We start from the raw sequence: 21,909 nt of genomic DNA, 5'->3' as shown, positions 1-21,909 counted from the left end.
AGCGGGTGGGGCTCCAAAGGCAGGAGGCCCAGAGGGTCCCTGACAGTCATGCTCTGACAGCAGCAGATGGCCTGCACTGGAGGAAGGGGAAAATAAGGTCAGGGAGGCGGGCTGCGGGCGCCTGGATTCAAGGCTGAAGAAGTGCCACCGAGTATTTTTGAAAGGTGTGAAATAATCAAGACTGTACTTCTCTGTGATTAAAGCTGGCATGGTGTGAAGGTGTCAAGCCTGGGTGGCTGGGGAAACGGTGGTATCATTAACCCAAAATGAGAACATGGAAATCGGGTTTTATGTGGAACATGATAAGTTAGGTTTTAAATGAATTGATTTTGAGGTGCTGGCAGAATATTCAAACTGTTTTGTTCGGGAAGGAGTGGAAAATATCAAACTATGAAGTCTGCAGTTTAACTCAATTCTACAAATAAAGTGCTCAGTACTAAGTGAACCAGCCCTGAGATGCTGTTCTTTGGGACTTAGCACGGGAGAGTAATTTTCATCCACAATTAGTAACTCCCTGCTCAAGAATGAAGCAGAGTGCTGGCCCCCTGTGCTGCACAGTGGCAAGAGGGATTCCAAACCCCAGCTGTGGCTAAGTGAGGATTTCTGGGATCTCATTTCACACACTCATATATTTAAATTTATGGTTAAATGTTTTGTCTTTAAATCAGTGAAGCCCACAGAAAACATAGTAAACACTGGAGACTTGTGGATCAGCATTTCGGGTTTCCAAAATGTTCTTGGTTAAACCTACCTCACTATCGTCAATCTTACCTAAACAAAGGAATTTATGACTTCTGCTCTCCAGATCACTGCTAGTGTGACTTTTTGAGCAAAGCGCTATAAACACTTGTTCCCTTTTGCTTTGTTTCTATGGAGATTTATGGATTTATTCTATTAAAATATGGTGCTCCTTGTCCATGCCTTACGCAGTCTGATGCAGAAATCCTCACATTAGTATTGAGAAGTAGAAACAGTTTTAAAAGTCTTAATTGCAATAACAATAATAATTTTTTTTAAAGAGAAGGAAAAAGGACATTAAGGCAAATCTGAATGAGTAGCAAGTGGCAGTGGTAGGAACTGACATGCTTCAGAAGCCACAGAATAACAAGAATGAAAACCGAGACAAATGAACTTTCAATGAACTCATTAACAATTACAAATGAAAAAACTCTGGAGGCAAAAATGTACTCAATTCTCTCAAGAGAACAATGGAAAATTCTTTTACCAACCACTGCTACAAAATATTGGCAAAAGGAATATAGAGAATTCCAAATAAAATTTGGTACTAGGTGACCCAGAGAACAGCTTAAAGGAAGTAAGGGATATGTAAGGTAAGTAATTTAAATCTAAATATGAACTCAGATATACTAACAACCACTGCTTTGACTAAACATCATATTTGTTAGTCCTTTACATAAATCTTTATACCTAGACTCTTGTTCCACCTTCTACAAAAGTCACTCCAAAAATTTGTAAAGTCCGGGAAGCGGGAAATCAGGAGGTGATGTGTCCATAGAGCGGCAGACAGGATGTGAACAATCGCTTCTGATTCGACAGCTCGTGCCCTCCACTCCAGTTTCTTAGCTCAGAGGTGTTAGGTAATAACAGAAGTGTTCAGAGCCTTAGCTTTGTTGATTTGCACTTCAAAGTGCTATGGGAAGTTTGATAAGGCACAAAGCCACATAGGTTCCATAGTTGGAACCTTAACCAAATAAGAGACAAGAACAACATAAACGCACTGGGAGTCAACTGCCTATTGCAAGAAGCAGTCACAATAAAGAGATGCGGGTGACTCAGAGTCAAGTCCTTCTTCATAGAAAGGACAGAGGCATTTCTCCTTAGCAGAAGTGTCTGGAAACAGCAGACTAAACCCATCAGCAGGGTTTTCTGAGCCTCAACTGCTAATGAGCCACAGGAGACTCTTCCCTTCCTGAGTCATCTGGCCATATATATGTTTTCTTATTACTAACGTGGTCATTTGGCAGCTGCCTCTACACAGGCTGTTCACAGAATCAGTGAAAAGAACACCCAAGGAACCAATGACCATTGCTTCTGAGCTGAGGACTGAGGTACTGAGCTGAGGACTGAAGAGGCACTTTGGGTCGCGTATGTGGCCTTTCGCCATAAGCTCCCGTCTGTGAGAAGGCACCTACCAGCCTTGACCACCCATGCATTATCAGCTTCCCCCATCTGGGGAAGACGGCTCATTAGAAAAGGTTGTCATTTTCAGACGGGCTAGATCATCATACTAAAATCTAGGCCTACCACCACCTTGCTTGTTGACTAGCCAGATTACTTTGTAGTCAGCTGACACAGACTTCTGCAACGGTAAGAACCCCCTACGACTCATCCACTGGCAACTGCCACAGTTAGGTTAAAGCCCTGAGGCCATTAAAACAGTCATTATCATTCTTCATTACTGCTAGACAATGGCTAAGACTTCTGATCTTTATTCCCTCTAACATTATCCTCACATCAGATGTCACTAGCATCTCAACTTTGTGAACAAACATTCCCATCATCTGGGCTTTTGCAGAGATGACCCCTACCACCATCTTCTAGTAATTATTGTTGATATTCTCAATATGCCTGGAATCTAACAGGTGAAAGACAGGGACACCCTTGCTTTCTCCCTGATCATGTCTGTGACTGTTAATAATACCTCTATACCTCCCACTATAAAATGTCACTGTTGACACACGTGGCACTGATGCACCACTGCCATCCCTCAGGTCAATGTTACTTTACATACTTGTTCACCTTTCTCATCTAAAGCAAACTTTGGAATTTGATTCAACCTTATAGATGGGTTTGGTGCTCATTCTGCCTGAATTCACTTTTGGTAAAAATGTTAACTTCTTCTTCTCTGTAATAGTCTAGTCTTCTTGGGCTGTATGACCAGAGGGCCTTGGTTCTCCTGCTACTTCTATGACTTGGTTCTCCTGCTACTTCTATGGATACTATTTTTCAAGTTTTTTCTGGTTTTTCTTGCTTTGCCCATTCTGACACTATTCTTTGCTTCCACTGGAAACTTTACTCACTCCCTTGGCCCCCTATACTTAAGACTTTTAAGTTGTTACCACCATCACAGAATCTACTTTAGAGCACAGACTAGGACTCTTAACCATTCTACTCTGCAGACTAGAAGGTTTGCTAGAATACAGGTCTGCTGTGATTAAACTGGAAGTATCTTGTACAAACTGGAACGAGTTGGCTATACCAGCTTCTACTCCATTACTCAGCAGATTAGGCAATGTGGATGCTGTCCTAAAGATGCATCTAACAATATGCCTGTATATATAATTTCCCCTCACCCTCTACCTACAGAAAACAAGACTTTCTGTGCTTCAATGTATTTACCAAGCTTGTGTGTTCTAGTTTTACCTTTCCTGAGAGCCAACTGTACATCTCAGAAGTAGAAATTAGATTGCTTTGTGGTAAAAAGTCCAATAAAAGGGGAGATTGTGATGAACTAAAATGGGTGTGTGTTATAAATGAATCTAAATTATCTCCGTCCCCTGTTTCTGCGGATAACTGAGAGTCAGCTGTGCACACATCTGTGGGTGTTGATAAACATCTCCCATCTGTGAGAAGCTTATGGGTTATAAATGGTGAGCTAATTAGTGAAATGCTAGTCATTTCTACTGACAGTTGTTATGGATAAAGATTTTATCCAGGTTAAATTGATCTCAGAACCTTGTTGATCACAGGAGGCCATTCTACCTTTTACGATAAACCTAAGTAGTTACACTACATTGAACATGGCCCATATTAAATATAAATTATAAGTAGATGAGGCTGCTAGTTAACGGACATTAATGAACTCAGTTCTTAATGGACTAAAGTGTGTATTGAGTATTTGTCAGGGAAAACACTGAGTTGTCCCTCTGCAGACAACCACTTCTGTAGTATAAACTAAGATTTTCAATGATGTTGCCCCAGAGAAGGGGGATGCTAGAGGTGAGGCGGGAGTGGGTGGGTAGGTGGGGGAGCAAATAGTCAACATGAGTAATTGTTCATTAATTAAAGTTCTGTCTATATGCATATATTCCTGAATTCAGATACGGGCAAAGGACTCAGACATGGTTGCCTGCCTGCTAAGCTAAAGTGGTAACATTACATGATCACATGTGCATTCAAAGAGGACAGCAACCTTGGCCACAATGCCTGGAATCTTGGTCAATGGAAAACAAATAAACAACCAAGCACCTAATTACTTGGATGGTCTTTTTGCACATCATGTCTCTATTCCTACTTAACTCTGTTCTACTTAGAATGTATAGCCTTCTAACAGTGTTTAACTTACATCTTGTCTGTCTCCAGGGTAAATACAAGGCCACACAGGCGGAGTGTGTGCTTACTTCTGTTTCCCCAGGGCACTGGATAGCAGCATGGCATCATATGTACTAAATAAACATTTGCTTAAGTGAAGTTTTAGTAGGAAGGATTTTCTACCAATACAATAATAATTCCACTAATGAAGGAGGCATTCTAATGCTCAGTATTCTAATTTTTTAGGTCAGAAAGTTAATTGTAAGGATAAATCACAAGGGAGCCTTGGGAAAGTCTTTCAGAATGCCAGATAAGGTATAATTAGTGCTTAAAAATATTTCAAGAAATGACTAATTACTAACTACAACACTATCATGCATGCCAGGAAACCAAACATGAAGCAAGCTTCAGCAAGGGTATTCTGAGATCTGGAACTGAGTATCTGGGCTAAATTCACCAGAAGGAGAGAGGATGGGGTTTGTTGGTCATCTGAAGTGGGACTAAGATGCAGTCTCTCCTTTTCTCCTACCTGGACCCAGAGTCTCACTCAGGTTTTCCAGGATGGAATACCCCACGCGACCTCATGGGCTAACAGCCATAGCTGCTTCCAGTTAGTGTTTGTATCTACTCGCAAACAATCGTCCCGATTAGTCTGAACGGGGAGTTTTTTGAATAACTGTATTTTATATCTGTTACCAGGTCCACCTAGGCACATTCAGCTCCCAGAATTAAAAGAGTTTAAAACAAAATCGATGTGTTCTAAACACAAGCTCCATTCACATTGTCATGAGCACGTTATGGTGTCTGTATACTCAACTCACTCCAAGGTTCTCCTCATCTTCTCTCTGCACTTTCTTTTGAATCCACTGTTTTCTTAGTTCAGGTATCCCAGCTCCCTTATCCCACAGGTCATGTCTTCCGCATTTAACTGGCACACTAATGCAAGAACTTCTTAAGTGGCCTTCCTCCTTCTAGTCTAACAACCTCTATTCCATCTGGCCTTCTGTGCAGGGCCATCTACTTCACAGGCAACTCAGACAGTGCCCTGCCTGCCCTGGGCTCACGCCCACAGGACGGGGCCAGAGAGCAGCAGACTTCCAGTATGCCTCACCTGCACAGCTCTACCCAAACATCATTTCAGGACATCATCAACTGTCCAACCTAGGAGAAAAGAAATAGATCTCCTTGGTTGTCATTCAAGGGAACACTGTTGATCATCTTTACCAAAACCAGTTAAGAGAAAATGTGTCAAAGTGGGATGTTGTTTCAGACCCAAACAGAACAGAATCAGGAACACAGATGGCTTGCAAACTTGGGAACTCTCTAAAAGGACGGGAGGCAAGCAGGGAGGGGAAGCAAATGTCAAACATGAGCAAACATGAATAACTGAACTCTGTGCTGGAATTACTGAGAACATGGATGGACACACAGACATACATGCACACGCACAGAGACAAGTGGGGGGAACTCAGTGGCTTAGAAGTGGAACCAGATTTTATTAAAAAAATTATTGGCTATAAAATATCAATTTGTTCCAATATACAAACGTGTAAAATAAACATGACACATCTCACATCTTGTCCTATGACTGGACTACTTTACTTTTCAGTAGGTAAACATAAAGAGGACAATTATCACTGGGGAATTCTAGTCCCTTAAACATAAATTTGTTCATATTTTAGCAATGCTTACTGAATACTTGCTATGGAAACATAACATATTAAAAGCAGCAGACATTAAAAGGTCTAAGACACTGCTGATGATGGATAAAAAGTTTGTCTTCATGAGATCCCCCAAGAAACTATGGGATGCTTGCTTTTTTGTCTATAAATAGGCCAATTTTGTACATTAAAGAGGAGTGCCTATGTAATTAGTGAAATAAGATAAATTTATACTTTACAAAGGCCCTGGTAAGTTTATCAAAACTTATTTTTGTCCAGATCCCTCACTGTAGTAAGGTAAAAGCATAAAGGAGCACACACACACATATACATGCACACATACACACATGTGCACACACAGAAACATATATTAGCAAGCTTGTCTGATCAAAGGGAATCAATGTCTCTCCCTCAGGCATTCTTTAATGTTAGGAATGGAAACCCTGCTAAGAGATCTCATTGCCTTCTCTCCTTGTCCTTTAGAGGCTGAGTCAGTGTTCTATTTCTATTAGGTTTAGGGTAGAGTAACACTAACATAAAGAGAGTCTTCTCATAACAGAGAAAAGACTCAAAACCAGCCTCCTTGCCATGCTCACCTACCAAATAAAGTAGCAATTCTGAACAAGGTTTCTAGCAAAAATCTTTCAGATTCTTCTTAGCAGTTGGTAAATTCCCACAAGGCTTTCAATGTAACACAAGGAATCAATGCTCAATGCTAACAGCAGATATGATGGCAAGTGTCCTGAGATTGTGGGGGAGCACACTTTTGTGTGTTCAACATTGCAATTGCTACACGCCTCAGACCAAGCTCAGTTAGCAACCTTTGGACTATCTTTGTACACGTAAAAGGAGGGCAGAGTTAGGGTACTTTCTTAAGAACGAAAGAAAGGTAATTCCAATGATAATAAATAATATTTTCAACTCCAAAGCTGGTAAAAAAAAATACAATCAGCAGACACAGCAAAACAGGCTGCTGAGTCTTTTTAAATCATTTAAAAGAATTAACATTTATCTATTGAAAATAACCAATGCATTAAAAAATAATAAGTGATCGCTATCAACAGACACTGTTCCTTAACTGAAAGAACATTAACAGTGTTGGCCCTCAGAAAACATTAAAACAAATAATAGAGGACAAAGGTTACAAAGCGGCCTTTAGTTCCCTGAGCATCACGGAAAACACAATATAATTAGCATTGCGAAACCAGAGATCATCAAGACCATGCAGCAGCAGTAGTCATGCATGACTTCTCAGAACTGATTGTGGTGGAAAGCTGTCGTTTTCTTACTTCTTGAGTGAAAATAAACCTTTTGTTCCCCAAGTACTCTTCCTGTGACTGACTTTGCAGTTAAGGTAAAAGGAGGAACTGTCACTCACTTAGCATCTTCAACCTAATTGCCAGTCAGAAAGGAGCTGGAAGACTAGGACAGAATCTATGCTGCTTCCTCAAGCAGCTGTCCTTCACTCGAGCTCCTGACTGGTACTGATGGAACCTCTGATTCAGCACTAATTCCACAAAAATGTTTCTGCTTTTCAAGAGTTCCTTCCTGAATAGCACTAATAGTTTAAAAATAAACATGCAGAGAACTATATTGGACTAAAATTACTGTCACTTCTACCCATTAATGATAATTATTATTATTGGAAGCTTATAGTGACAATTCACTCTGCAATTCACTATGCTTGGGCAATAATCTCCAACAGCAGTTAGTCATCCATTTTGTTACTACACTACACTACTCTGTCATATCCTTCCTGCCTAGGGGCATTCTAGTCTGTGGTAAGGCTGCCCTCAATATTCACTCTGTTAGTATTATGTTGCTTCTAATTTTCCTGAAGAACACTGGATATCTGAGAAAGAAAGCCATCCAGGAATATTTTAAAATCCTATTACAAAATAATGTCTAATTTCATCTAACCACTAATGCCAATTCATACCATTACAAGTAACATATAAATATTCAATTTCCCTGCTTAATTCTCCATGTTTGCCCTGGGGTATATTTGTTTGGCACCAAAAGCCAAATAATACTGAGCTCAGTGTTTTCTCCTCTTGAGATAATGGCTTTAGACCTTCATGAACAATTCCTAATCTAGTGAATGGAAGTCCTTCAGCTCTAAGGACCAAATGTCAGAATGACTCAGAGGAGTGAGGAAAAAAAGAGATGGCATATTAGGAAAAATATAAAGCTTGGGTCTGTCTCTGGCCTTTTGACATATCGGATCTTCTTCTCTAAACATACAAACAGCACCACAGGAAGACTGCAGCTGGAAAGCATGCCCTGGACCCACTATGAACCAGTCAGTCCTAGTGCTTCTGAAACCCTCACAAGTTCAAACACACAGCTTCTCCTGCCAAAACAACACAATGGACAAGAACATTTTGTTTACTCAGAAATATGGTTAAATATTGAGTTTTCCTGGCAATTATAGTAGACAATACTTCTACTCGATCTGTTATGTCTTCTTTTTCAACACACTTTATCATTTTGCAAATGGATGATTTGTGATAAAGAGAAACAAGAAAAGCTATTGTTTTACTCTGTATCTTAAAAGGCAAAGGCTACAGTCTATAGATTACTGATCTATGTCATGACTTCTGAAGGGTTAGATATCACATATTTTAATGTTATGGAAACTACTATTTATCTTATAACTACTCATAGCATAGTGACAGCCACAGACATAGGTGCAAAGTAAATGGCTTAAGTACTTTCCACAAAACTGAATGCAGGTGCTGACTGGTTTGGCTCTAGGCCTATAATTTGATTTATATTTTAACTTCTCATATAAATAATAATGTGTTCAACTGTACACAAAATAAAACACTGTCTTTAAATCATCTAAGAATTTACAATTATTAAACAACTGAGATATCTGGGGTATAGAGGTACAAGTGATTGACAGGTCCTAGGAAATAAAGTGAATTATGTCATGCTCTTGATCAATATGGATTCAAGAAAGTGAAATAAAAACAAGATACTAATCTATACCCCTTGTACTGCATGACCTTAATGGTTAATTAGATATAAACTAGTACCAAGTACAAGTTTTCTTCAGAAAAATACATTAAGGAGAACACATGAATTGATGTGTATCATATTTCATAGTATTCAGTCAGCTACGGATTAGAAGAAGACAGATAAGGAACACAAGCCTATAATGTCAGCTACTTGTGAAGGTGAGGCAGAAAGACCGTATGTTCAAATACTGCCTGGGTTATAGAGTGAGTTTAAGGCCTTATGAAGCAATTTGCCAAGACTGTCTGTCAAAATGAGGAGGAGGCTTAGAGGAGCTGGAGAGAAGGCTCAGCAGTCAGGCGGACATCACGGAGGGTGAAGGACTTCAGGAAACTCAGCCTTAAACAGATGTTTCCATCAAATCTCTTCCTCAGAGCGGAGGGACGTGTGGAGAAGAGGCAGACAGAGTATGCAGAGCATGAGCGCAGGCAGCAGACAAGGAAAGCGAGGCCCTGTAACTCACCACGGATCAAAGTCTCTGTGGTCTCCCACACACTGCAGAGGCAAGCACAGGGCTGTGCAGGGCTGTAAGGGTCCTCTGCTTACACACTATGGTTCCGATATCAGGGTCTCTATGATTCGTGAGTGTGTAAACAAGTGGGTCTATGGTATTGTGCCCTTCCTTGGGCTCCTTTTCTGTTTGTCTTGTCTAACTCCAATGTGTTTTGTTTTATCTTATAATATATTTCTAGAAGCCTGTGTATTCTATAATGAGAGTCAGAAAGGAAGTGAATCTAGACTGGGGTACGGCTGGCGATGAACTGATAGGAATAGAGGGAAAACTATAAGCAGGATACCTTATGTGGGGGGACACCCAGTTTTAGCAGATGTGGGTTTGGTTGCCAGCACACACATACACATGGCTGTGCACAACAGTTTGTAAGCCTAGCTCTAGGAGACCAAGCATGCTTTTCTGACATCTTCTGCCTCAGCAGGTATCAGGTTTGCATAGGTTGCACTTACGAAGACAAAACACTCATATACACAAAGCAAACATGGGGGAGAGTGTTTACCAAGTATGCAAGATTCCTTGTATGATAAGACTTCAAGGCTCTGAAGAAAGAAATTGAAGAAGATCTCAGAAGATGGAAAGATCTCCCATGCTCATGGATTGGCAGGATTAATATAGTAAAAATGGCCATTTAACCAAAAGTGATCTACAGATTCAATGCAATCTCCATCAAAATTCTAATACAATTTTTCAGAGAGTTAGACAGAACAATTTGCAAGTTCATCTGGAATAACAAAAAACCCAGGATAACTAAAACTATCCTCAACAATAAAAGGATTTCCAGGGGAATCACTATCCCTGAACTCAAACAGTATTACAGAGCAATAGTGATAAAAACTGCATGGTATTAGTACAGAGACAGTCAGATAGACCAATGGAATAGAATTGAAGACCCAGAAGACCCCATAGTGAAGAAAATCACTTGATTTTTGACAAAGGAGCCAAAACCATCCAATAGAAAAAAGATAGCATGTTCAGCAAATGGTGCTGGTTCAACTGGAGGTCAGCATGTAGAAGAATGCAGATCGATCCATGCTTATCACCCTGTGCAAAGCTTAAGTCCAAGTGGATCAAAGACCTCCACATCAAACCAGATACACTCAAACTAATAGAAGAAAAAGTGGGGAACCATCTTGAACACATGGGCACTGGAGAAAATTTCCTGAACAAAACACCAATGGCTTATGCTCTAAGATCAAGAATCGACAAATGAGATCTCATAAAACTACAAAGCTTCTGTAAGGCAAAGGACACTGTTGTCAGGACAAAACAGCAACCAACAGATTGGGAAAAGATCTTTACCAATCCTACAACTGATAGAGGGCTTATATCCAAAGTATACAAAGAACTCACGAAGTTAAGACTGCAGGGGGACAAATAACCCTATTAGAATTCACAGCTGAGGAATGCCGAGTGGCTGAGAAACACCTAAAGAAATGTTCAACATCTTTAGTCATAAGGAAATGCAAATCAAAACAACCCTGAGATTGCACCTCACATCAGTGAGAATGGCTAAGATCAAAAACTCAGGTGACAGCAGATGCTGGCGAGGATGTGGAGAAAGAGGAACTCCTCCATTGTTGGTGGGATTGCAGACTGGTACAACCACTCTGGAAATCAGTCTGGAGGTTCCTCAGAAAATTGGACATTGTACTACCTAAGGACCCGGCTATACCTCTCTTGGGCATATACCCAAAAGATGCTCCAGCATATAACAAAGACACGTTCTCCACTATGTTCATAGCAGCCTTATTTATAATAGCCAGAAGCTGGAAAGAACCCAGATGCCCTTCAACAGAAGAATGGATACAGAAAATGTGGTATATCTATACAATGGAATATTACTCAGCTATCAAAAACAATGACTTATGAAATTCATAGGCAAATGGATGGAACTCGAAAATATCATCCTGAGTGAGGTAACCCAATCACAGAAAAACACACATGGTATGTACTCATTGATAAATGGATATTAGCCCAAATGCTCAAATTACCCTAGATGCCCAGAACACAAGAAACTCAAGAAGGATGACCAAAAGGAGGATGTTTCACTCCTTCTTTAAAAGGGGAACAAGAATATTCTTGGGAGGGGATAGGGAGGCAAAGTTTAGAACAGAGGCTGAAGGAACGCCCATTCAGAGCCTGCCCCACCTGTGGCCCATACATATACAGCCACCAAAATAGATAAGATGGATGAAGCAAAGAAGTGCAGGCTGACAGGAACCGGATGTAGATCTCTCCTGAGAGACACAGCCAGAATACAGCAAGTACATCGGCAAATGCCAGCAGCAAACCACTGAACTGAGAACAGCACCCCTGTTGAAGGAATCAGAGAAAGGACTGAAAGAGCTAAAGGGGCTTGATACCCCATATGAACAACAATGCCAACCAAACAGAGCTTCCAGGAACTAAGTGACTACTCAAAAGACTATACATGGACTGACCCTGGGCTCCAACTTCATAGGTAGCAATGAATAGCCTAGTAAGAGTACCAGTGGAAGGGGAAGCCCTTGGTCCTGCCATGGCTGGACCCCAGTGAACAGGATTGTTGTGGGGAGGGTGGCAATTGGGGGAGGATGGGGAGGGGAACACCCATATAGAAAGGGAGGAGGAATTAGTGGGATGTTGGCCTGGAAACCAGGAAAGGGAATAACATTTGAAATGTAAATAAGAAATACCCAATTTAATAAAGATGGGGAAAAAAGGGTTTGGGGTTTATCGTTAAGTTTGCAAACTAGACAGTAGCTTTTTTTTTCATGTCTGAAAGTAAAAAGGACATAATTCTTATCCAGATCCAAGTAGTGATTCTACCTGGAACTACCAAGGGTCAATGTCCCACAAGCCAGGTAAGCACTGACTGAGGCTAACAGTTAGCTAAGGTATACTTTGTTACACAAAGATAATACCTGTGTTCATGTATAACAAATGGATATATATGATGTTACCAAGAGTTATGAGATCTCCATACTGGATTAAGTAGAAAATTCACTGGTATGTGTTTTTGTTTCTTTGTATGTTTTTGTAGCACAGTATAAACAAGGTAAGTCTAGGTTTGGAAATAGAAAAGTTAAAGATAATGATGTTCAGATTGCAATGTCAAAATTCTTATATATAAATCATACTATACCATAAGAATTAATTTAGTAAAAATTAATTTTATAATTGAAATTTCATCATTTTTCTTTTTTGGTTTTTATAGATAGGTTTTTCTATGTGTAGATCTGGCTGTCCTGGAACTAGCTTTTTGAGACCAGGCTGACCTCAAACTCAGAGATCCACCTGCCTCTGTCTCCTGACTGATAGGGTTAAAGGTGTGTATCTTCACGTTTGGGGTTTTTTTTGTTTTGTTTTTTTTTTTTTTTTTTTTTTTTTTTTTTTTTTGTAGGTGGTTGGGAGAACTTAATCTTTTCTTCCTATTGGATATTTTTTAATTTACATCTCAAATGTTATCCCCTTTCCTGGTTTCCCATTCATAAACGCCCTATCCCATTCCCCCTCCTCTTCTTCTATGAGGGTGTTCTCCCACCCAAACACCTACGCCTTCCCACCTCCCCACCTGACATTCCACTACACTGGGGTGTCCAGTCTTGGCAGGACCAAGGGCTTCTCCTCCCATTGGTGTCCAACAAGGCCAACCCTCTACATATGCAACTGGACCTATGGGTCTGTCCATGTGTACTCTATGGATGGTGGTTTAGTCCCTGGGAGCTCTGGTTGGTTGGCATTGCTATTCTTATGGGTTTGCAAACACCTTCAGCTCCTTCAAAGGGGACCCTGTTCTCAGTTCAATAGTTGGCTGCTAGCATTCACCTCATTATTTGTCATGTTCTGGCAGGGCCTCTCAGGAGACAGCTATATCAGGCACCTGGCAGCATGCAATATTGTCAGGATTTGGTGGCTGTATGTATATGGGCTGGATCCCCAGGTGAGGAAGACTCTGAATGGCCATTCCTTCGGTCTCTGCTCCAAACTTTGTCTCTATATCTCCTCCTATGAATATTTTTGTTCCCCCTTCTAAGAAGGACTGAAGCACCCTCACTTTGGTCGTCCTTCTTCTTGAACTTCATGTGGTCTGTGGATTGTATCTTTTATTTCTAAATAAAGGTCATAAGAATTGGACTCTTTTTCCTAAACACATAGCTAATATTGAATAATACTCATAGGAAGAGCAATGCAACATCTCTTGTGCAATGAATCAATGTCACAGAGGTGAGTTAACAGACTCCCACAGGGGAGGGGGAGGAAGAGGAAGAGGAAGAGGAGGAGGAGGAAAAGGAGGAAGTGGTATAGGAGAAAGGAGGGAGGGATAGGAAATGGAGAGAATGCAGAGTGAAGAAGAAAAGGAAATCAGTTTCAGGCTATGTTATGATAAACATGGCTAACTGTCCCCTCTTTTGGCTCCCCCTATCCCTGGGACTTGTTGAAAGAGTAGAGCATGGTACTACAGCTACACAGAATGAATGTGCACAAAAAAAATGCACTCACACTTTTGGTTAGGAGCTTAGCCTTTAACAGTTAAGCCTTCTCTCCAGAGCTCAGTCCTACTGTAACTTGCTATGCCAAGGCAGGTTGATATTCAAGGGAGGTCTACCTTTTCCTGAAAGGGGAGGGGAGACTGGGATGCGACAATTCTCAACCTTCACATACAGGTAAAGTCTAGTGTGGTAGTTGAACAGAAGTGCCCCTCATAGACTCATGCATGTGAATGACTGGCTCATATGTAGTTGTCATATCAGTAAGGGTGGCCTTGTTAGAGTATGTGTGGTGTGGCATAGTAGGAGGAAGTGTGGCACCGGGGACAGGCTTTGAGGTCTATGCCTAGCCAGTGTGTCTCAGTTTCTTCTGGATATAGAACTGTCAGGTACATGTCTGCCTGCATAATTAAGCCAGCCTCAATTAAATGTTGTCTTTTATAAGAGTTGCCGTGGGTGGTCATGGTGTCTCTTCACAGCAGTAGAAACCCTAACTAAGACATTCAGTGTCACCAATTACTAAGATGATTGCCCATATCATGGTTAACTCATCAGTTGTCAAGAAATAATATGGTGATTAAAAAGTGACCTTTAGTCAGAAGATGTGAGCCTGGGCTTCACTGGTCACAAGACTCTGTGCAAGTAAATTGAATATTCTGATGAAACGTCTCAAGTTGTTTTTAAATAACACACATGATAATAAACATGTGCAGAGCCCGGAAGATTAAAAACGACAAATTAATGTTAGCAAATTAGTTCTTTCTATTGTTTTATCAAAGATAGATGAAAGAAAAGAGAAATGCACCCAAGCCAGTGGAACTGAATCTGTTGTGTCATCCCACACAGAGAAATGACTAAAGCTGGTGGCTTACTTACATGCATCACTCACTGATAACAGGAGAAATCCGAGAGCACTACTGCAGAACAATGGAATCAGCACAATTATGGAAAATAATCTAAGCTTTATGACATCTGTAGAAAAGGGGTAACTGTTCAAACCTTTCTGAAAGCGAATACAGACGGAAATTGCCTATCTGTTGAGACTGCAGAGACATTTCTAAGTGGTGTTTATACAATACACATTTGCTCTGAAATGGATGGCTAATTGTTTAGCTGATCAAAACTGTGGAGTGGAAAACAAAGGAGCAGTTTTGGCCATGTGGGTAAACAACGGATTCCTAAAAGCTAATTATCCGTTATTTAATAGACTGAAGCTGCACCAAATGAGACATTTAAGCCTAATAAATAATAGACAAATTGTAACCTAAAGACAAAATATAGGGGCTGCTAGTATAGCTTTTCTTGCTCCATTAAATAAGCTCTTATTTACTTCCTCCACAAAACATAATTATACAACACTGAGTCCATTTCAAGACCACTCTGATGTGCCGCTGAAAATTATGTGAATCATCTTACATAAGCAGGAAATCTTAAAACATAACATTTGGATTCTATTATCAAATGCCGTTTGTTTCTATGGTTAGAAAATAGAAATGGCATTGGAAAAACTTGTACATAATTACCTAAATCCATTATTCCCATTTATGTCACTCTAGAAAGGATTACATAAGGTTACTATGGATTTAAATAAACACTGTCATCTTTGCTTAACACTTTATATAGATGTTTTATATTTTAGTATTTTCTATGTAAAAATAATTCAAAATTAAACACCGTCTTTATTAATTCTGCATGCATAAAGCGATAACATAAAGACATTTTAAAAATTAATTTGCTTATTTGTTTCTAAGATACTATCCCTGCACTGGCAGGAATCACCAACCCTGCTTATGTGACTATCTGAGTTCAAGCTCCTTACTCTTCCTTTTCACAGAAAGAAACAAGTGAACATGACCTTTAACACTCGGATGGATGATAGAGACCCTACATTCTTGTTTTCAGACTAACTACTCAAAGGGAATCATAAGAGTGAGTTTATTTTCGGAAGAGGTCTAGCTCACAATTTTACTTTAATCCTATTAACAAAGCCCCATTGGGAAAGGACAGAGATAAGGAGCCCATGTAGATCTGAACATAGCTGTCCATTCTCCCTTCAAGGGCAGCCGTCATTGATGTCAATAAGAAAGTGCGGAATTAAACTACTCTACTATCTTAGGTAGTAATTAGACAATTTGTATATCCTTGAAAACACTCAGTTCTTTCCATGGTAATACTAAACTCAGGAAAATCTGTGGGAAGAAGGCTTCTGTAGATTACAGCAGTTACAGGAGGACGGCCCTCTTCCTCAGTCATCTCAGGAGCTGTGCCTTACATAGGAAAATTAAATGAGATGAAAACTTCCTGCCCAAAGAAGTAACAAGTCCTAATATTAGCCCAGTAGTTCACACTACTTTTATACTAGGAAGACCAGGCTAAAGATGACTACAGTGGTTTGTGAAGTAATATGTTCTACAGAAAGGCAATACTTGCAAAGAAAAATTTTATATCAACTTGGAGCTAGCCCCAGAAAAAGATGCTTAAAGGTATAAACTATATAAGCAAGGCAGTGAATTGCAGAAATATATGCCTGCTTATCCCAAAGCAAACACACTAGTCAGAGATAGTCTCAATTCCTTAGGACTTTTTATTAACCAACATTTTCGATTAGAAATTTGAGATACAGGTAATACTTCCTTTGTTGTATAAAACCAAACTCTGTCAATACCAGCTCCGTGCCAGTCACTCCTACCTCTTACTTTACTTTATATCAAGTGCTATTTGAACTATGCACTTGGTTGTCTGTTTACTCATTCACATGTCACATTTCCACACAAAAGAGACATTGCCTGTTATCTTGCTTATTGCATCTTATTGATGAATGAATCAATGAAAAGTGGCCTATATAGTGAATCCTTATCACTACGAGTAAAACAAAAAGAGAAAATCACAACATATTCTCTTAATATAACATCAGCGTTCAGATTTGTCACCGTGAAAGACAATGTATGTATCTGATGTTATTTTCTACCAGAATGCAATCAGATGCCGGTACGATATACTATGTTACTAACTTCATTCCCATTGCAGAAAGCCTTCAAATGCTATAAAAAATAATGAGTTCAGAAAAAGCACACTCAACATACATCAGAAAAGGGAACTCTTTGTATCGCTTAGGAAAACAAGCAAACCAGAAAGAACTACTATGATTACAGTTGAGATTTGTTTCAATATGGTGGTTATTTTCAAATGCCAATGACTGGATTAACAACTGAGTCGCCTTTAAAGAGAGAAATATTCAGAATAACTATCATTTAATCATGTTGATTTTAAAAGATAGCTTTGTTCACTTTTGTGAGAAATTTTTCTATATGCTATCTAAATAGTGTATGTCCCTACATTCTTTAAATCAAAACAAATGTCTAGAATTTATTTCCCAAACTTTCAATTTCCCAAATGTCTTCAAAAGATAGAAAACACTTCAAAAGTAGCATCCTTACATCATAGCTTTCTATTTTATGATTCTTGTAGTTAGTGACATTTATCATTACAATTAAATATTTATATAAAACAAGATATTCTGGTTATAGTTTCTCCTCACTATATTTCTCCAAATTCCTTCCCACCTCCTCTCCTATCTGCTGGCTCCACACCCTCTGTTTCTCATTAGAAAATAAATGTCCATCTAAGGGATAATAATAAAATAAGAAATATAAAACCAAAGCTAATACATCATAAAAAGATAAAACAAATAAATAGAAGGAAAAGAGCCCCCCCAAGGCCATGAACATATACAGGCGCAGAGAACCACTTGTCCCACACTCAGGAATCCCATAAGAGCACTAAGCTGGAAGCCATAGTGTGTGTGTGTGTGTGTGTGTGTGTGTGTAAAGGAACTATAGGATAAAAAGAGAGAATATACTGTTGAGAGAGAGGGAGGGGAAGGAGGATGATGAGGGAGGGAGGGAGAGAGAGAGAAAGAGAGAAAGAGAGAGACAGAGACAAAGAGAATATGAATGAGAATTAAAGGGTTTGGGGGGACAGACAAGACATTGTGAGACTATGTCCGGATTAATGAACATTTTATAAATTGTTATTACCCAGGCTGTGATTAGAACATAGTACTTCAATGGAAAATGCCAACAGGTGTGTTACATATGACATTAATGCTCAAATGATGTTTGAGAAATCCTATGGGCTGAAGGTATTTTACTTACCTATACACATTTGTCATCATTTGGAAATTATGTCTTGAAAAAAAAAAAAACCTAACTACTATTACAAAATCATCTAGGGGGCTAAATACAATGAGCCCCATGATAAACAGTGTGGGAGTGGCATGCTTTATTCTGATTTTTTTGAATTTTTGAGAGAGGGCATCACTATGTAGGTGACAGAAAGAAATTAAGGACAAACATTGTAGGACAACAAAAGATATATTTTACACATGCACTTACACACACACACAAACAAACAAACAAACAAACAAACACACAAACACACAAACACACAGACATACATAGACACACACACACAGAGAGAGAGAGAGATTGGGCTAAGATTTTAATATAAGATTATTCTAGGAGCGTATTTTAACAGTCAGTAGTATACTTTCTGACATTTATTTTTGATAACACATTGAGATATTTCTTGAACATCTTCTGATTTTCAACTATAAACCTGGAATTGGACTAAGATTCCTAGAAGAATCAGGTATGTACTCTACAACACCCATTTGTCATCTAAGCCTATCATGCCTATCAAAGCACAAGGCAGCATCAGCACCTCTCCCTGCTGGGAAACCACAGGTGGTGTTCTTGTCCTGGATCCTAACCTGACAGAATTCACCAGTGAGGCTGACGGATATTTCATTAAAACCTTCAATCCTTAGTGCCTTGGAAATAAAAGTCAAATTTGTTAAGGTTGAAAATAAAACTACAACCTAATCATTTTTTCTATTCTTCAGAATGATATTTTATATGTATAATATATTCTGATTATGGTTTCCTGCCCTCATATTCCTCCCAGTTCCTGGCCAACTCCCCTGCCATTTGGATCCACAACCCTTTCCTCTTCCTAAAAAAATTGAATAGTCATCTAAGGAATAACAAAGTAAAATGGGAGAAATAAAATACAAACAAATCAGAGCATGATGCATTTAACTTTATAAAATATATAGATGTTTCTAGAAGGTTGTAATCAAGTTTGTGAAGTTTCTCAAAAGGTGTCCATTACAGTTAGAAAACATAGTCTAATCTAAGTAGAGAAGAGAGGACAGCGGGCACACCCTTTCCCAGTACAGTCACCAACTTAAAAACTCTTCCTGCTTCATTCACAGAGCTCCTACACTCCACTCAACACAGGCTATTTTCATGCAAACCCCAGACGTTGTGTCTTTTTGTCTGGAAAGTTTCAGGATGAGTGGCTGAGGAATAATACTGTAGCATGCTAACAATACCCTCATGTCTAGAAAAATGACATATCCAAATGTTTCTTTTTTCTATAGTTATTCCTATTGGTAGCTCTGTCTCTCCAGTCTGTCTCTCTTTGTCTCCCATACCCTCCTCCAGTCCCTTCTTTCTTCTCTGCCTTTGCTTTAAGGTTTGGAGACTGAGCTCAGCCTCAAGCTCTCCTATGCTGCATTCAGTGGAAGAAATGAGACTTGTGTCCTGCAGAATTTCCTGTGAGTTCCTATGGATGTAACTGTATTGAGCAGACAAGCATTGTTACAGACTCATTGATAATGATAAAGTTAGCGAATGCACTTGACTTCCAACTCTGCCAGAGCTCCTAGCCTGAGAGAAACAACACAGACTGGCAAACTAAATGGACGAAGGCCCGCTGGGAAAACTATGCTCTACGGTCAACCACAGAAACAAATGCTATTTCCTAGCTCATCAAATACATTAAGACGTTGATGAAGAACCACGAATCTTACGTGTGCATGGCGTGAACGGGCAGGCAGGCAGACTCACCTGTTCTCATTTCTAGCAAGCGCTTTTTCTCTTGCTGGCGTTCCAGTCGCTCCTTCTCTGCTCGCTCCCTTGCTATCCTAGCACGTTTCTCCTTTTCTGCTGCTTCTCTTCTTCGGATGTTTTCCTTTAATACTTGCTAATACAAATAAAATTTGAAAAGTTATTAATTTTAACCAGTGGTTCCACAAGAAAATTATCTAAAATCCCATACAAGGTACAACCATTGAGTGACTCTCTTTCAGAAAACATTTAGTTCTTGGATGAGCGGCAGCCATAAAATATGTACACATAAACCCTTGTTACACATGTATCTATAAATACTCTTCTGGGTTTAAAGCACCTGCATAGAAGTGGAATTATCTAAAAGGGAAAAGATAGACAGAAACTAAAAATAAAAAGGCGTTTAATATACAAATCAAGTCTGCTCACTAACATAAAGAGAGAATCTTTAACTCCCTAAGAGCTCACCATGTATGTAGCTCCTTCATAAGCTATTCGACTTTAAGGGAAGCAGCTGAGGAAATGTTAAACAGGGACGAAATCTCCGCCTAACGGTCAGGAACAAATTCTTTTTTTGTAGAGAAAAGAGTGCCATGAAGGCAACTATATAAATATTTGAGGTCTCAAAGTCAGATCCTGCGACTGTTGATCAAAACCAATAACATGCTAATGAAAAGAAGATCTCAATGGATATGTGATTAGTTAATTAATTTCTTATTTCTAAGTTTTATACCAATCAAGCAATGCCTCTCATGTGGCATTAGTGAGAATTAGCAGGTAAAGGTAGAATTTTCTAAGTGCCAACAAACAGCATGGCATCATATTACATCAAACAGACTGTATTTCACTTAATGTCAATGAAAACAAACAGGTTACATGTTAATTACCAATATTTTTAAAGCAGACAATTAAACTACAAGTAAGTAGTCTACATGCAGTTGTAGAGACTGAACCCAGGGCTGCTGTACCAAATGAACGACCTTCCCAGCCCGTTGGTTTTCTTTTCATTTGTTGCAGTGTTTGGGATTAAGGGTAAGTACTCACAGGTTGTAACATAGACAAGCACTGAACAAAAGGTGTAACCATTCACTTCTGTGCCTGTGTGGCATTTTTGTGTACATATGTGGGAGATCAGGTTCTGAGGCAGATGACGTCCTCAATGGCTCTTCGCCTCATTTTGTCAGACTGGGTCTCCCACTGAACCTGGAGCTATCATGTGGTTAGACTGTCTCACAAGTGAGTTCTAGGGCAAACCAGGAAGGTCTGGGGATCCACCTGTCTCTGTCTTCTCAGCACTGGGAGTAAAGGCCCTCTCCACTACACCATACACAGCTTTGACCTGGGTACTTAGACACAGACACTTAAGGTCTCAGTCTTAAGAGGTAAGCATTTGGTGCACTGAGCTATTTTGCAACATTAGAACACTGTTTTAAAACCCAAAGATAGTATAAAAAATGTCATATGTATGTGACAATTAATGAAAAAAAGGAGGAAATGAATTGAAAGAGAACAAAGAGGGGTATGAGGAGATGCTGGCAGGAAGAAAGGGAAAATGATGTTTTTATAACTGCAAAACGAAAATAATAAAAACAAGTAATGAAAAAAGAGGCCCAATCATGAAAACCCAACATCAGGCATCAGAGGAGTTACAAAGTAACTTTCCACTAAATACAGCCCACCTCTGCTTTGATTAAAACCGAAATCAAAGCGCTGGCTAAGAGTGGTGGTTTGATAAAGAATGGTCCTCACAGGTTCATACACTTGAATCTTAGTCATCAGGGAACAGAACCCTTCGAAAAGATTCCAAAGATTAAGAGGTGAGGCCTTGAAGTAGGTGTGACCTTGTCAGAGGAAGTGTGTCACTGGGGTGGGCTTTGAGGGTTCAAAAGTCATGTTAAGCCCAGCATATCTCCATATCTCCTCTCTCTGTCTCTGTCTCTCTGTCTCTGTCTCTGTCTCTGTCTCTGTCTCTTTCTCTCTCTCTCTCTCTCTCTCTCTCTCTCTCTCTCTCTCTCTCTCTCTCTCTCTCTCTCTCTGCCTATGAGTCAGGATGCTCCTCT

The 21,909-nt window shown here is 39.6% G+C and overlaps 1 protein-coding gene across 1 annotated transcript in view; it reads right to left on the bottom strand.

The window, feature by feature from the left end:
• Diaph3 (diaphanous related formin 3) overlaps positions 1–21,909 on the bottom strand; it is a 336,634-nt gene that overhangs the window by 12,902 nt on the left and 301,823 nt on the right. Inside the window, exon 20 of the mRNA XM_032917288.1 lies at positions 19,850–19,985. Coding sequence (XP_032773179.1) covers positions 19,850–19,985 — 136 coding nt within the window. The remainder of the gene's footprint in view (positions 1–19,849; positions 19,986–21,909) is intronic.

This window comes from Rattus rattus, chromosome 12 (assembly GCF_011064425.1).
Source record: "Rattus rattus isolate New Zealand chromosome 12, Rrattus_CSIRO_v1, whole genome shotgun sequence".
Taxonomy (NCBI): Eukaryota; Metazoa; Chordata; class Mammalia; order Rodentia; family Muridae; genus Rattus; species Rattus rattus.
The sequence above is the reverse complement of the archived record's forward strand: the minus strand, read 5'-3'. Positions and strand labels throughout refer to the sequence as shown.